Source organism: Saimiri boliviensis, chromosome 11 (assembly GCF_048565385.1).
Source record: "Saimiri boliviensis isolate mSaiBol1 chromosome 11, mSaiBol1.pri, whole genome shotgun sequence".
In the NCBI taxonomy this organism is placed as follows: Eukaryota; Metazoa; Chordata; class Mammalia; order Primates; family Cebidae; genus Saimiri; species Saimiri boliviensis.
The window spans coordinates 57,762,901-57,781,154 of record NC_133459.1 but is presented as its reverse complement, the minus strand read 5'-3'; the positions used below and the strand labels follow the sequence as shown (position 1 = coordinate 57,781,154).

Below are 18,254 nucleotides of genomic sequence, written 5' to 3'. Positions count from 1 at the left end.
CGGGCTTTATATATTGAAGATGTATCCATTAGTTGAATATTATGAAAGAAAAATGTTATTAATGCTGACATTAAAAACTATAAATATTATCTGCCTATTATTAAAAAATTTAAAATAATTTAACAGGATAAGATTGATAGTTAAACTGAACACCAAGAAAAAGAGTATTAGCTAGTCAAGTTGAGGAAGAACATTGTATCTTTTTTGAGACTATGAATTTTTATAAAAAGTCAAATAATATAAAGCAAAATACTACTAAAAATGAGGTATTATAATTTTAATCTTTATGGAACCGCTTAGTTCTCATACTCATAACATATATGAAATAACAAGATTTACAAAGACCAAGCATGGTGGCTTATGCCTTTGTCCTAAGTACTTTGGGAAGCTGAGGCAAGTGGACTGCTTGAGCCTGGGAGGTAATGGCTGCAGTGAGCCATGATCACGCCACTACACTCCAGCCTGGGTGACAGTGCAAGACCCTGTCTCAAAAATAAAAGATAAAATAAAATAAAAATAATTATATAAAATAGTTGGTTTAGTTATACTTATGTCAAGAGTCTTTCAAAAAAGCATTATATTTAAGAATTCCTCATAGTTTATAAAGATGAGTTAAAAGCAGAATGTCAACCTTACTATTTCCACATTGCATAAGGAAAACTCCAAAATTATGTTACAAGAACACTAATGACAAATCATCCTGGTATAAACTTAACAAAAAGTATAGAACACAAAAAATGAAGTTCTCAAAACATACTTTGTACTTGCTAAATAATCTCTAAAATTACAGACTTTAAAGTATACCATAAGAGGACATTTCCTTAAAACTTTGAGGCTATGAAGGATGTGGCACTGATATTCAGGTGAGAAGTCATGTCTAGAATACATATTTATGGCATAAACCACAATAAGAAATCACTGGTGTTCTTTAAAGCAGGTGATAAGTATGCAGCTTATATTGTAGGAAGTTGAAAAATGAATGGGTAAATAAATGTGCTTATCATTCACATGGAAGATGTGACTACAAAATGGGGCAATGGCCTGCAGCCCAATTCTGCATTGTTTTCACTTATTAGCTTAAAATATAGGCTGAAACATCATGGAATATATTACATCTGCACACACCATTCTAAGGGATTGTTGCTGTTTCTGGTGCCAAAACTGTGTTAATATATATAATACTGACGCCACCTTACCATCCAAAACATACTTGATTTCTATACGCTTAGCTTTAGCTGAGCCAGTTTCCTCAACAACTTTCAGAACAAATAGAAAAGAATCTACAAAAAACTAAAACAGATTTAGAAGAAAAAAACAAACAAGCCCATTCAAAAGTGGACGGAGGATATAAACAGACACTTTACAAAAGACGACATATATGAGGCCAACAAACATATGAAAAAATGCTCATCATCACTGGTCATTAAAGCAATGCAAATCAAAACTACATTGAGATACATCTCATGCCAGTTAGAATGGCGACCATTAAAAAATCTGGAGACAACAAATGCTGGAGAGGATGTGGAGAAATGGGAACACTTTTACATTGTTGGTGGGAGTGTAAATTAGTTCAACCATTGTGGAAGACAGTGTGGTGATTCCTCAAGGACCTAGAGATAGAAATTCCATTTGATCCAGCAATCCCATTACTGGGTATATACCCAAAGGATTATAAATCGTTCTACTATAAGGACACATGCACACGAATGTTCATTGCAGCACTGTTTACAATAGCAAAGACTTGGAACCAACCCAAATGCCCATCAATGATAGACTGTACAGAGAAAATGTGGCACATATACACCGTGGAATACTATGCAGCCATAAAAGACGATGAGTTTGTGTCCTTTGTAGGGACATGAATGAACCTGGAAACCATCACTCTCAGCAAACTGACACAAGAACAGGAAATCAAACACCGCATCTCTAAAGATACATGCATGGCATAAAGCACACAAAGAAAAAATTCTATTGTATGGAAAGCTCTAATTGGAGAGGATAATAATATCATCATATATCATGTCAAGAATGCACAGTAAGTGCTAGGTACCTTATATACAATATTCAATTCTTACCAAGAGCTATTGTCAGCCCTATTACAAATGATAAAACTGTGGCTCTGGGGTTCCTAAGCAGGTAACCAAAAACAAGAATTCAGAGTCCGCTTTGCCAATAATCTAACTCTGTTACTATGGGAAAGTTTCCTAATTTCTCTAAACCTTACCCAACTCATCTATAAAATGAGTATAATCATACCTATTTAAGAAAGTTAAAGGAATAAGTGATAATCACTTATATCCTGTGCCTAATATAATGTCTAACACATAAACTATTATTCAATAAATAGCATCTGTGTTGATTGTTACTGTTATTGCCCAAGATGACACAACAAGCAAGGGACAAAGAGGGGATTTAAACTCATATTTATTAGACTGATTGTAAAACCAATGCAAACAATAGCATTTATAGAGAAATTATCAAACAACAGCATTTATTGAGGACTATCCCAGCATTACTGTGTCAATGCTTTACACATATTAACACAATCAATCATCACGGTAACTCTATAAAATAGGAACTATTATCCCCACTACACAGATGAAAAAACTGAGATACAAAAAGGCCCCACAGTTAATATCTATTGGAAACTCGACAGGCTTCCTCTACACACAATGTTAGGCACTTCCAGTAACATATGATTCTAATAAATACCATCACCATATGCATTGATCCGTCATAGTGATATATCCACATTTTGAAGCTACATACATCAGTACAAACATGTTTTGGGAAGAGTAGTGATACAGAAAAGGACACTGCTTTAAGTTCTTTGAGAAGACAGGCACTATATAAATAGAAGTTAATATTAGTATTACTATTGTGCAAAGACATGACCAGGTTACATTAGGAATTTGACAATTTAATCAGCAACTCAGGTTGTAGTATAACCAAATTGGGCTTCTCTCTAGACTTTCTTTTTTATTCTGAAAATTTTCAGCATCTGAATTATTTAAAGTATACCCAAAGTGGTCCCCAAAACTGCAAAGGAACTGATGCTCACAACGAAAAGCCTGCAAAAGGATGCAAGCAGGAAGTTAACATACCCTTTTCTCCCATGGCAAACGGACTCTGAAAACACTTTTTAAAAATACTTTTACAACCCAGGCATGGTGGCTCATGCCTGTAAACCCAGAATTTTCTAAAGCCGAGGCAGGTGAATCATTTGAGGTTAGGAGTTCAAGACAAGCCTGGCCAACATGGTGAAACACCATCTCTACTAAAAATACAAAAATTAGTGTGCACCTGTAGTCCCAGCTACTCAGGAGGCTGAGGCAGGAGAATTGTTTGAGCCTGGGAGGCAGAGTTGAGACTGTGCCACTGTACTCCAGCCTGGGTGACAGAGTGAGACCCTGTCTCAAAAAAAAAAAAAAAAAACCTTTTACAGTAAAATGATCATGATCAACAATCATTAGACAAAATTGACCAGCTAGAGAAAAATGCTGCCATGAGTAGCTAAAACTTGTGCGACTTGTAATAAAAAGATACAGGATCATCATGTAAGTTGAGGCCCCACAGACTCCACCCATCTACAATCCCACCTCATTAACACTAGAAGCAGCTGCTGGCTTCTCCCAAAACAAGGCCTGGAGGAACAAAATTAGAAGGCCCCCCATTCTTTAGATGTGCTCTTGGAAATATCAAGTTCTTAATCTGGATGGGATTTTACAGACCATTGACAGGTCAGACCTGAGTACATGTTATCTCAAAGGTCAAAGAATTGGCAAAATGGATATGACTACTGTCAAACAGGAATCAGCTCTCTCTGAAGTCTGAGGCTTAGATGAGTGGATTCCAAAGTACTCTCTCTGAATAAGCAAAGGCAAGGGTAAAAAATAAAAATGCTGCCCTGTGTAAGCTGAAACCTTTTTAAAATTAATACAGGGTATACTGCCCTTCCCTTCTATGGGACACAACCCATCATTAAAATCCTGGTGAAAAGGAACCACCAACCTGTGAAGTGGGATGGTGCTGGCAAATAGTCACAGCAAACACTTCACTGCCTAAGCCCTGCAGATGTCCACAAAAAATCCTCCCTCCAAGTCCTCCTACTTCCAGCAGAGTCCACTAGTATCTGTCTTACCCTCTATTTACTTGTACTTACCTACTTTCTTTCCTCCATGGTTTGTATTATAGTCTTTGGATAAATCTAGCCAAACTTGTTGTGATACCTACATGAGTTGTTTCTGTGGCTGTTATTATTCAGGAAGTTTCACTATGTTGTTATCTGAACTTGCTCTTTCAGTTTAGTAAATCAGGCTAATATTCCACCTCATAAATCAGAAACACAACGCTACGTTCCTTGTTCCAGCAGCCCTGGTAGCCACAGAACGGAATACCAGTGGAATTAAGGAAAGTTCCTACAGACTCAAATATCACAGAAATGCAATAATTTGTCTTTATTAATAGAAGGTCAAATACCATGTATCTCTGACAGTTGCATCAATATTTGTACAGTCCTTGGGTCTTGACTTTCAGCAATGCCCTCTTTCATACAAAAAACTTAAGTCTAAATCCTGACATTGTGAAATCACTTTTAGATACCTTTTTTAAAACAAGCATATTTAAGACATAATACATTCAAACTGGTGCCTAGTTTTCTCTGCAACTGGACCTCCCAGAATTCTGTTCCTTGGAAAACCAGCCACTTTGGAGTACTGTGGATTCTTTGTTGCTCTGCAAAATCTATAATCCATTTCTTAGAACACTCTCTGGTAAATATGCTAGTGACTAATGCTATCTCTTATAGCTTCCTTCAGTACAGATATAACTAGCAAGGAACTGAGTGCTCATCACGTGTCTCCATAAATCCTCACATCATTAAAAAGTTAGTAATTATCCCCATTTTAAAGATGAGGCAACTGTTGCTCAGAAAAATTGCTTTCCTAGAATCACGTAGGTAGAGAGACTGAACTAGGATTCCAACTCCAGTTTGAAGTCCAGTGTTCTTTTTCTCTGCTATTTGTAAACCAATAGTCCAAAGGACCTGAAGCCATTTCTAGGAAGTGTGATAACATCAAATTTTGCTTCCCTACACACTGCTACTCCCGCTTTCTCTGTTATCCCTGCATCTCTGGGCTCCTTCTTCACTCACCAGTTAGGGGAGCCTGAGACAGCCAGGCTGAATGGAGGAAGCACTATATTTTTTTAAATTTCTTCATCCTTTAAGTTATCAGGGGAAAATTAAAAAGATCAAAAGAAATGAACACTGTCAAGCTACAGACACACCTGAAACCTTCCAAATTTGTCAGAAACCTTGGCAGAATCATTCACGGAGGTTAGAGCTTAGTCCTCACATAAATGTCACAAAAATCAGGGGTATACAAAAGTGAGATACTCAAAAGTATGACTTCTTAAGGAAAGCAAAAAGAGGGGCAAAATTCCAGAGAAAATGGCTGAGTCTTCACAGGTGGTTCTCAAACTTAAGCATCCATCAGATTCTTCTGGAGGATTTGTTAAAACACAAGATTATTTGGTCCCACTCCCAAGAGTTTCTAATTCAGTAGGGTGGGAGTGAGGCCACAGAATTTGCATTCCCAATGTATTGCAAGTGATGCTGCTCATGCTGCTGGTCTCAAGGCCACACTTTCAGAACAACTGGCTTAGGGTGATTATTTGCCTAACCAATGAACCCTTTACAGTAGAGAAATAGGTCTCTGCTGGATTCCTTTAACAATTAGTTAACAAACAAGTGCTAAGCTAATTAGTACTAATCAGAGGCAGTGTGCCATTATAGTAAACAGCCTGAATTCTGGAGCCAGACTGCCTGGGTTAAAATCCCAACTCTGCCAATCATTATATGACCACTGGAAAGTTCTCTTAGCTTCTTTGAGCCTCAGTTTCTTTATCTGTAGAAAATAAATGTTAATTATAATACATATAACATAAGGATACTGGGAAGACTGAGGGGTTAATATACCTAAAATATTTACAATAGTGGTCAGCACATGTTAAGTGTCCTACTAAGTACAAAATACAAGCACTATTATTATTATAATTTCTTCTACCTCTAGAACTGCCAATCCCTGTATTAGGACTTGGGGATAGAGCTGTAAACAGAACATATACGGTCCCTGCACTCATGAAGTTACAATTAGCAAAGAAGATAAAACTTAAGTAGGTGTTTCCAAGCATCATATGCTTAAATCAGAAGGCTAAATGCAAGGAAGCATAGAAAATGCTACAAAGTCATTTCAGATCGGAGATCCATCAGGCAATAAAAACACTTCTTAAATTAGAATATACACCAATGGAAAACTATAGCTTTTCTGGAACAAAATATTTTGGCTTTTAAAATATAATGGTATGAAAAAAATAACTATTTCACATAAATCACGTGTCATGTACTCTGCATCAAGGATATAAAGGTGAACAAACTGTATTATCTTCATCCAAAGAGCTCCTAGGCTATTTTAAGAAAAATGTATATCAAGAAGTAATTACAGTACAATGAGAGAAGTTCTAGAAGAACTACAGGAAAAATGAAACAGGAGTATGTAACTGACCAGAAGAGTCTGAACGGCTTCACAAGTAATATCACATTTAAATTGGGTATCAAAGGGTGAATAGCAATTGACATTCAGAAAAAAGGGCAAATGACATTCTATAGGGAGGAAACAGTATGTGTAAAGTCAAGAAGACATGAACAGGTCTGGCTTGCCCAGAAACTAGAGAGATGTCTGATGTGGCTGGAAGGTTGGTGAGTGATGAGGACCAGCAGGAGATGAGACAGCTTAGTCTCAGTGCTGTGAAAATATCACCACTTTTCTGAATAGTATGTATTTGGAGCTGTCTGGATAGAGGTTGAAGATGTAAAGTGATAGTGCATGGGTTTTTCAATGCAAATCTAAGGTTATCCTTGCATTATACCCTCTGGAAGGTGAACGTTTTAATGGTAGACACTGATATTAAGTTCCATTTACCTGGGTCTTATACACCAGTAACAAGTAACAACAGCAGCAGCAGGGGCAGCTGATGTTGACTGAGTCCTCTGCGGGTTGTACTATGAGCTTTATACACATGAACTCTTTCAATCCCATAACAAGTCCATGAAATACAAATATGAAAAAAGTGCAGAAATTGTAGGTAATTTGCTCAAGGTCACACAATAAGTCCCAGGGTGGGCATTTTACACCAGAGCTGAAGTTCAACCACTCACCCTTGAGTCTCCTATCCTTCCTCCATGAAAGATGTTCTCGGATTTTGTAGGGCCTGAAGCTTTTATATAAACGCTCTTTAAGAAAAGGAACATGATTATGAATATGAGATTAGGTACAATAGTGAATATTTATTTACAGTAATAAAAAAGTTTAAAAACAAATACCTTGAGCTTTGAGGATGTAGGTCCCTTTTATCTGAGATCAGAAATGCTTATACAGAAATGCTTTCTGATTGCATTCCCTCCCCACCTGGAACATTCTACAACTCCCTGTGCCAGCGAACGGCCCTGAAGCCTAGGATTTGCTGCATTCACTTCATAAGATGCCTATCTCTGACTCTCCCTTGCCTGACAATCTCTCAAACTTTTCCAAAATACTTTGACAAAGACCAGATCTTAGGGTCAAAGGAAACTGGTCGGTTCACTATGGGACAAAAAAAGGGGTCAGAGATGAATGTAGTCTGAGAAAAACTAGAGTTTTCATCCTTTCTCCTCTGCTAAAAACACAGGCCACAGCAATTGACCTTGGGGCCATGCACACCTAGGTCCAGATCCAGCCTCTCAGCTCCTCAGCAACTGTGTGAACTCAAATCTGTTCTTTGACCTCTGTGGGTCTCAGTGTACTCCTCTGTAAAAAGGAAAAATTTTAAGGACCAAATAGGACAATATGCATAATGCCCAGAAATGTGGGCTCTCTTCCTTCTGGATATGCCTTTCTTGTGCTTTCTCCTTCTTCCCTCTCACCCCACTCCAAGTCTGGGGTAGGTAGGTCCTTTCTCTGTATCCTCACTTACCCTGTGGAGACCTCCAACATAGAACATCATTCTCTTATTAATGGAGCAAGTATTCCCTGGAAACAAAAATGAAGAGACATGCTACTATCTTCAAAATGTTCATGTGCAATGGACACTCACAGCTCATGGAACCTTTTTCCACCACTAGCCAAGATTCTCCTTAAGAGCTGGAGCCACCTCTTATTCTGATGTAGCCCTTCAGAGGCAACAGGCACATAGCTTATGTGCAAAGAACCTAACATAAAAGTCTGTCATGAGTCCATCTCCAGTCTCCCAACTCTCAGCCACTCCCTACACCAGCCTTGCCCTGGTCCACTCACCTGAGTCTCCCAGCCCTCCTCCTGACAGGCTGCAGTGGGGCTGATCACTGTACCCTTTGCATGGCTAGATTAATGAAGTTTGGTTGATAGGGCACTGGGCCCATTATTGGCACTCACCTCTAGAACAAAGAAAAATACTGGCCCTTCCAAGGCAAAACAAAGGCAGACTTTTCCCCCAATGGATCCCTTTTCCTTTGTAAGAGACACTACGCAGACCTTTGGTCCTCCACTGAACTACATTTAAAATAGCTTTTGTAAAGGACAGACACAGTGGCCATTCTTATATATGTGTGTGCGAGAAGCAAAGACGTGATTGTAATATGAACAATGTGTACTTCTTCCCACTTCTGACAGAATAGATGACATTGTGTCCTGAGCCTGGGAGGGGGTTGCGGGCTGAAATAAAGAAACCAAACCTTAAGTTTTATTACATGAAATTCTGATAAAAAGCACTTCGAAGCCTCTTTCTCATCATCAAAAAACCACACTGGGCAAGATCAGAGCTTAACAGCCAACAAAAAAACACATTCAATCCCTGAGATCACTTTCCTGAAATAGAAAACTACATATGTTTCTCAAATTTCACATCAAGCCACTGCAGAGGCCAGACTGCAGGGCTGATTTGGGCCAAAGTAAGTAAGAGAGAAAGGAGAGAGGCGGGGGTTGGGGTGGCAAAGAGAGTAAACAGCAGAAAACGAGCCCGTTCTTCCACATCACCACATTTCTCTAGCACAATCTAAACTTACAAACACCCCCTGTTCCACAGAATTTGTAGTTAGGGTTGCTTATCGGGCAGCCTTTACTTTGTCAAATTAAGACACATTGCCTTGGATTAGCTAGACTCCTTAAATTCAAAATGACTTCATGGTTGGCTCAGAGTGCAGTGTCTCTAGGGCCAGCAGCCAGGAACACATCCACTGCAGAGGTCCCTCCTCCCCATACTGACCTACCTGACTTTTCCATGGAGACAGTAGAGAGAAATCCTAAGCAGACAGGCTGTCAATGTTAATTAAAGGTCCAAACACCTCTTTAGAAACTATCTCCAGCTCAATATTTATACAGAACATAAGACTCCTAACAGGCAGAGTCGGGGAGGAGAGGAGGAGGGCGGAAATAGGTTTGAATGGCATTTGGAACCCATTAATTTTTAAAAGACAGGCTGCCACCTTATATAGACGCAGAGAGGTTCAAAATGTAACAAAACCAGGAAGATGAATGAGCTGAAGATTGTTTAGAAAGCCTGGCAAGAGTGCTCAGCTTTTGAAAAGAATAATATCTGGGCAATAATGAGAGCTGACATTTTTTATTGGTGAATGCAGTTTTTGGCACATTTTAACAATACAGTTTGACAATTTTTTGTATTTAACAAAAGGAAAAGCAATCTTCTAAATGGTCTGGGAACAAAGGGCTCCCCGAATGCAATTGCTTAATAACATTTAAGAATTCTCTCCAAAGGCCCTTGATAATTTACAGAGAGAAGAAAGAAAAATTAAGAAAAATATTAAAAGGAGGTATATCTTCAAAAAAGAAACAAAATAGAAGTAGTAAAGGAGAAAAAGGAGGAAAGGAAAGGGTACAGTATTTTAACATTAAATTATAGCACAAAGCGTTGAATTTTGAGGTCTGTCCTTAACAATCTCCTTTCAAAGGAAGGAGTTTTAAAGAAGAATCCAAAAGGAGACTTTGGTCAACCCCATTATATCTTACAGACTCAGAACTTTGGGCCTGGGCAGTACTAAATGAATCACCTAATCCAAGCACCACATTTTGCAGATGAGAAAAGTCTGACATGCGTGCCAGGGGCCCCAAGCTACCTGGTTAGATCAGGTAACCCCAAGCTCCAAGCCACACCGCTTCTGCATCTTGTGATGTAGGTCCTGAAAACTGCCAAGCCTTCGGAGCTCTAGTACCACGGCTTCCAAGACTGAATACCGACACCTTTAAGCAGATTAACTCATCTGAATCTCTACCAAGCTTCTTCAGGCTACCAAGAATCACATAAATATAACATATTCAAAAAGTATGAAGTTCACAAAATAGCCCACTGACAGAGTTAGCCGCCTTGGGTAAGAAATGGATTTAAGAGTCCATGAAGACTGAGATGCCCAATCTATCCTGAGGAAGGCCTTCTTGGGTCAGGAAAAGGATCCCTGAGCAAGGCATGATCCAAGAATGTCCCCCTTAAAATCTAACTCTTACTCCACACACTTGTTTCACCCTCAGAATGGGACCCTTCTGAGTTTCAGTTCTGTTCCCTAAAATGAGATCTAACTCTTTAGCATCCTCACAACATGCAAACATTTTCAACAGAGAATATACTATCATATCTGTTTGTAAGTGAGGAATCAAATTCAGAGAGAGTTCTACTTTATCACATTGAAAGAGCAAATGAAATTAAATTCCAAAAGTGATTCAAGGTCTCAGAGAAAATTGTTCAGTAAAGGAAAAGCTATATTGCTGCTCAGTTGCAAAATGACAGTCATGCTAAAGATCATCTTCCAGCCACACAAAATCCACGTCTAGATGTACACAGCAGAGAACTGGGGGAAAAAACTTTATAGAAATGGAACAGATTCAGACTAGTGGTTCTCAGTGAGGGGTGCACATCATAATTGCCGAGGTCACACAGTTTTACCCTTTCCCCCAAAGGACAAAGAGGGGGATTCTCAACCTTTTCTATACAGATTGGCTTTACCGATGAAAAGAGAAAGAAGCAACCTCAACTCTCCTCAGACTTTGTCTCAGTGTAGCAGAGGGAGGGACAGTCAGTGATGTGACAGGTGAGTACAAGTGCAGGGCACAGTCCCTAAGAACCTGTGCCTTAACTCCTTCTCATAATGTTAGCACCTCCTACTCCCTACTTCCCCCATAGCCCCCAGCCCCACTGACCCAGCATGCTTCATCCTCTCTCACCCTTCCTGGACTTTAAGTCTCCGAACTCAGGCTGGGCTGGCCTGAAGTCTCCTGGGCACCTACCCAGAAAAGAATAGGCCCTTATGAGTTTTAGTCACTTTTATTTTAAAATTCCTTTTATTTCTACTATCATTAGTGAAGTAATAAGAATATTTATTCTGTAGAGAGTGAAAACACTCTTCTTTCCCAAAAATAAAGGTAAAGAAAATCTAATATTTACCAGTTATTTCTCAGCACTATTAAATATACTAAAAAAATAAACTGGTGAGAGAGAATGACTGAATCCTTCCTAGAACTTAGAAGAGCTGTTTTAAATACCATTGTTCTGAGAAATCATCCTTCAACACAACCATAAAACCATGCAAATCAAAGAGATTTAGCATCAAGCATCTCAGAAATAACTGTGCTTCTATCCCTCACTCTCAGACATCTTTAATTTTTAATTTCATAACACTTCCTGGGGAATCCTTGCTAAAAAAAAGTTACTTCTAAGATGATATAAATCCAATCAATTTTACTTTTATTCCACAGATTTATAATATTAAAAAAGTCAACTCTAAAACCACAATAAGAGATTACTTTATGTATACTAAAATGGGTATAATTTTTTTTAAAGAAGGGGAGGGAAGTAAGAGAATTTTTTTAAAAATTCTCACCAAAATTGAAGAAAACACTGAAATCCCAATACAAACATTGGCAACCAACATAAATAGATCATTGAAATACATAGTACTAATCGTCACAATTAGTAATTGACAATGACATACATAAATAAGTGGTTGATAAATATAAGAAAAATTAATTGGATTCAATAACCAAAAATGCAAATTAAAGTAAGATCCCATTTCAAGCCCAAAATCTTGGCAAAACTGATACTGACATAGGATAGAACACAGACATCAAAAACATTTTCAGATATTTATTAATGTAAAAAATACAATATTAAGTAAAAAATCGTACAAAGCATATTTCCAATTTTTTTAAAAAAAGAAGAATCAGTAGAATAAGAGACTAAATAATGGTACTGTATTTGACATCCTATAAATTGTAGTTAGAAAATGACTACAGATCAATAACCCAACATAATAATCTCCTGGCAGATTAGTAAAAACCCAAGATGAATAACAATAATATCCCTTATAAACTCAAAATGCAGAGAATGATACAAATAAGAAAAATAATAATTATTTTAAAGGGACTTCAGTTTCTGAAAGCCATAAATTCATCTCTTTAAAGGAAAAGGTAGCATATTTACTAACAACACACACAGCATTGTACATTATAAGGGAAGGGAGAGGAAATGTAAAATTAATAAACAGAATATGTTAATTTAATAAAAAGAAATACAAGGAAAAATAAACCTGAGATTCTAGAAATTCAACCCTGTTTTCCCATATGCCACAGAAATGTCTCAGAAATTCTAACATTTAACCTCTAAACCAAACTTACAGTGTCCCTTCTTTGTACATAAGAAGCCTGGTAAACCATTTATTTTAGTTCAAAGCGGGGGAAAAAAAAAAAAAAAAAAAAAAAGGTGAGCTGAGAAAAGACAAATCTCCCATAAAGAATAATTCAAAGTAATATATGTAGATACTACAGCCTCAAGAAAATGAAGCATAACTGTTCCCCACTCTTTATGTGTGGGCTGTGCATAGCGACTTCCTTCCAAGAAATACAATATGACAGGGGTGGAAGAGTAACTTTATAAAGGAGAAACCTAATAAACAATATCTCAGCCAAGTGATCAAGTTGAACATCAACAGTGATAAGTTGTGCTGGGAGTGCATATCCTTGATATGAAGAGAAAGGTATTTTATCTCTGTGAACTTTCTCCCAAAAACAAACTACCCAGGTCTCACCATAAGACAAACATTAGACAAATTTCAACAGAGGCACATCCTACAACAAAAATGACCAATACTCTTCAAAACTCTCAAGGGCATCAAAAAGAAAGACTCAGAAACTATCACAGCCAAGAGGAGCCTAAGAAGTCATGACTATAGTAAAAAGGCCAGTAGGTAAAAACTAAAAAAAATTAGAATAAAGTATGAAATTTAATTAATGATGATATATTATCAGTCCATTAATTATGACAAATGTATCATATTAATATGTTAATGGGAAAAACTGGACATCAACTATGTGGGAATTCTTTAGTGTCTTCACAACTTTTCTATAAACGTATTTTAAAATTAAAACTTTATTTAAAATTATAACTAAATTTAATAGGACATACTTTTAAATAATTCATATTGTCTACCATTGATAACCTAGGATTAATTTCTCTCAAACTCTCAATGTTAGAAAAAGTTCTACTTCCCTTGAACGGCAGTAAAGTTTTTATCTGTTCACTCAGTTAATCTTGTTCAAGCTCTGTCTTTGCTTTGGCCACTAGGAAGCTTGAAAACAAATTTATTAGTAATTATTAATTCTCTAAAGGTTCTCTAAAGCTCTTAGCTTCAGCTCAGTTACCCTATCATTATTTTCACTCCATTCTGATTTTTTCTATTTTTTATCACTTTTTTTTTTAGATTATCAGTCACCTCAAACCTCTTTAGAGGGAGAATTCATACATATATTTTTCTGCCTATAAAAAATTTCTACCATTCAAATGTATGACTTCCCATTCCTCATGTCATCAAAATTGTAGACAGTACCCACTTAACAGAAAGAATGTGGCAAATTACTAAAACATTCTGCTTCAGTTCTTGAATGGTAAAGTGGTAATGATACCACCTGCTGTAAGGATGGTCATAAGGACTAACAGTTAACATTTGCTAAATATGCCTAGCACAGATAAAGGGAAGGCACTCAATAAATGATAATTACCATTATCATTATTAACAAAAATAGCAATAATTATTTTCCTTAATATAAGAAAAAGAATGAAACTGAATTACAAAGTGATCATGGGCCAAATGGTGATTTTCTCAGTGACCCAGATAAACAAAAGTAGCTGCCATATTTTGAAGGGTAAGAACAATACAAGTGGGGAATGGGGGAAAAACACATGAAAGAGAGGAGAGGAAAATAGAGACAGAAGAGAGAAAGGGGAGGTGTTCTTATACACTGTCATTGCCAAAAACAAGTTTGAAAGCTTTAACACAAGGTGAAATCCAATTGCTTGTTAGTCTTGACTCTACTAGAATAATAAAAATATATTTTTAAGAAAGACCCTCTAGCCTTTTTGGCACTCATTTTCCCCAAAACCTCCCAAAATAATCACATGTAAGAGCCAAATAAACACCATATCTCAACCTCTTCTTCGCCCAGAGGAGGCCAAATTGGTGTTTTATTACCCAAAGTTTTTTTTTTTTTTTTTGAAATGGGCACATTTAAATTCAGACCCTCGTCTTCCTTATTCTAGAAGAGGGAACAGACAATGTGGATTTTTCATTAAAAGAACTCTTTATTGTGTAAATACTATGTGCTACATGTTTTACCCAAAGAACCTCTCTTTTAATAGCCCTGCGTGGGCTTATGGATGAGGAAATAAGGTTCAGAAGGTAAATAATTTGCTCCAGGTTCTTGCAGACAGCACATGATGGAGACACTGAAACCAGGTCAGTCTGACCACAAGGATTTCCCTCTTTCCACTATGCTTAATGTAAAGACTCACTGCCAAAACTGATACAGAAAGGGAACTAAATGAAATAGCTAATACCTTTAAAAAGCTTTCTCAGCATTGTGTTAGAAGCTTTCTCTACAATAACCCCACGGAGCAGGTGTTGTCATTATTTCCATCTACAATCCAGAAAGCTCAGAGAGGTTCCTCGTTTTACCTTAATATGCAAGTAGATATAGAGAAGGGAGAAATATTGAGTAAATTAGAGAGAGAAAGACACATGCAAGCTATAAGTGGGCCAGGGGAAAGGGCAACCACCTTTGCTAGAGAAACCTGGTACCCAGGGTCCACAGGCTTTGCTCTCTGAAAGAGAGGGAAGTGGGAAGGGAGGTCTCTGAAGGTGCTCACAAGCATGGAGTGGGTGGGGGAAGGAGATGATTAATTTATACTAATGAAAATAGAATGAGTCATGAGTGTCATGGCCAATAAAAATGGAAAGGATGACTAGACAGCCAATAAATCATTTCCAAGGATTAAACTTTCTGCTTCCTCAAGGTTTGAGATTGTCAAAGGCAAGGATAGAAGCCCCGAGCATGTTCTGATAAGTTAACAAGAAACCTCCACTTTGTGAACCCAAAAGTATCTGAGACAGATCTCAATCAATTTGGAAAGTTTATTTTGCAAGGTTTAGGACAGGCGTCCCCAAACTACAGCCCGCGGGGTGCATGCGGCCCCCTGAGGCCATTTATCCGGCCCCCCGCCACACTTCAGGAAGGGGCACCTCTTTCATTGGTGGTCAGTGAGAGGAGCACAGTATGTGGTGGCCCTCCAACGGTCTGAGGGACAGTGAACTGACCCCCTGTGTAAAAAGTCTGAGGATGCCTGGTTTAGGATGTACCCAGGACACAGCCTCAAGAGGTACTGATGACAAGTGCTCAAGGTGGTAGGGGCACACCCTGCTTTTATGCATTTTAGGGAGACGTGAGACATCAATCAGTACATGTAAGGTTAATACTGTGAAGGGTAGAACAACTCAAAGCAGGGGTTTCCAGGTCATAGGTAGATTTAAAATTTTTCTGATTGGCAATTGGTTGAAAGAGTTAATATTATCTATAGAAAAGAACTTCTGGGTTAAGATAAGGAGTTGTGGAGACCAAGGTTTTATTATGTAGATGAAGTCTCCACTTAGCAAGCTTCAGAGAGAACAGACTGTAAACGTTTCTTATCAGATTTAAGGTCTGTGTTGATGTTTGCTTGTTGGCTTTTCCAGAATTCCAAAAGAGAGGACTGACCCTCACCCTTCCCATCATGGCCTGAACTAGCTGTTCAGGTTAACTTTGAAATGCCCTTGGCTAAGAGAAGGGGTCCATTCAGATGGCAGGGGAATTAGAATTTTGTTTTTGGTTTACAACTTTTAAATTCAAAAAACTCATTCGGCCTTTAAAACACTTCTCTCTCACTCAGAACCACATACCACCTTCATATATATTCTGCAAGGCAGTGTTGTCCAAAGTTACCTGATCATACAACTACCTGGGCGCTTGCTAACATACAGATACCCACATCTCCCATGGAGATTCTGATTCATTAGGCTGAAAACTAGAAGACCCGGGGATATGTGTTTTGAACAAATCATTCAGGTAAATTCTTATAATCCAGCTAATTTGGAAAAAAAAAAATGCTTTAATAGGATTCTCACAAGAAATTTGCAAGATAGATATCACAATCCCTATGCTATAGACAAAAAGAGTGACACCAAAAGGGGAATGTTCAAGATGACATCTTCACTTACACACTGCACTCCCCACTGGTGATAACTGTAACAGTGACTAATTACACCTTCCAGGGTATAGTGGAGACTACTCCTCCAGGGGCCTCTTGACAGAGATGGCATGTAGCTGAGGTTTGCGGAGGCCATTTTTACATGCACATGGATTTCTCTGCCCCAGGACCTTTGGCTAATGACTGTTTCACTGCGAGGAGATTGGGAAGAGCTGACATTAAGAATGACATGCTTGTGAAATGTTCTCTGTTATCTCCCTCCTGGAAGCCCCTGCTGCTTAATTATCACACCCTATCAACTCACTACAAAAGAGAATGAGATAGGAGAAATGGTACTGCTATTTCCGCCTTCCCTTGAGTTCAAACAAGAAGGCAAGGAGGTAGGATTTGGCCCCTCGCTGAATGAGCTGATTTTAACTTAGAACACCTGCCTCCTTAATGTCTAGAGATTTACCTTTCCTCTGGGAAATGATTCCCTTCCTCACAGGTTTGTTCAATCCAGATTCTAAATCTTATTCAAGATGAGAAGACCTGCTCTGACCTTATGCGTCTCCTTAAATCTGAGGTCATCATGACGAGAGGCTTGTCATACTTAGAGATTTCATGTCCAACTTGACTATGTATCTCCACACATACATTCACTCCATTAATTATAGTAGCCACAATTTCATACTCAATTGAGTATTTTATGCAAGTTTCTGTTATGTAGCATATGCTCTATTTTTAATTTATTCATAATTCACTGAAAAATAGTTGTTGACTTCAACCAATATACCTCTGCAGTATGGAATGAGGTACATTTACATAAAAAGCAAAGAAATACATAACACACCCATCCAGTTAAATCAGCTCCCTTGAAAAAAGTATCTCCTGGTTAATATTGGAGGCCGAAATACATGTACACATGCACATATAGTCTAGATATGTAGTAGAATATACAATCTAGGTTTGTGAAAGTACGATGTTTGCAGTAATAATGAAATTGCCTAACAACACATTTCTCCGAAGTTATCCCTGTCATTAAGAAATGCATGACTCTGTGTGTGTGTGTGTGTGTGTGTGTGTGTGTGTGTGTTTGTGTGTGTGTGTGTGTGTGAGAGAGAGAAAGAGACTGTGTGTGTATATGTGTGTGTGTGTGTGTGTGTGTGTATTTTTTCCTTTTATTCATCATGTAAAAAGCACCTTTGGAAAAACCCACATTTCAGTCTGGATTTTTCCCATCTCCTTCAAATGTGACCAATTTTAATGAATGGTCTTCACCTTGGATACTCACATTCCAGGGCTCTTAGGAACAACAATGTTTGGGCATGTGCTGTGGAGGTGGAAGATAGATTCAAGATGTTTCAAGTATGCAAAATCGCATGCAGATGTACCAACAGTATATCCAGTCAAAGACAGTTTAAAAAGCAATATATATACAGACATCCAAGAATGGAAGAATGCAAATACAATCCAACTTGTAATTAACATACCGTGCTGTGACACCTGTTGCCTTCCATGATAAGAAGTCTGGGAGATCAAAGAAATGTCCCGCCTTATCCCAGCAAGTCTCTCTCAAGTTCTGCCAAATTAAATATATATTAGAATCAATTATGGAGTTTTCTACCCCTCTCCTCTTTCAATAATGTTTCAAATTTTTCAAAACAAAAGCATAGCCAACAATT

At 37.9% G+C, this 18,254-nt stretch overlaps 1 protein-coding gene across 10 annotated transcripts in view; it reads right to left on the bottom strand.

Annotated features, from left to right (window-relative positions):
* FGGY (FGGY carbohydrate kinase domain containing) overlaps positions 1-18,254 on the bottom strand; it is a 429,730-nt gene that overhangs the window by 338,460 nt on the left and 73,016 nt on the right. For all 10 annotated transcript variants that reach the window (XM_074380908.1, XM_074380904.1, XM_003921494.3 and 7 more), the window contains one exon: positions 18,063-18,151. In XM_074380908.1, coding sequence (XP_074237009.1) covers positions 18,063-18,151 — 89 coding nt within the window. The remainder of the gene's footprint in view (positions 1-18,062; positions 18,152-18,254) is intronic.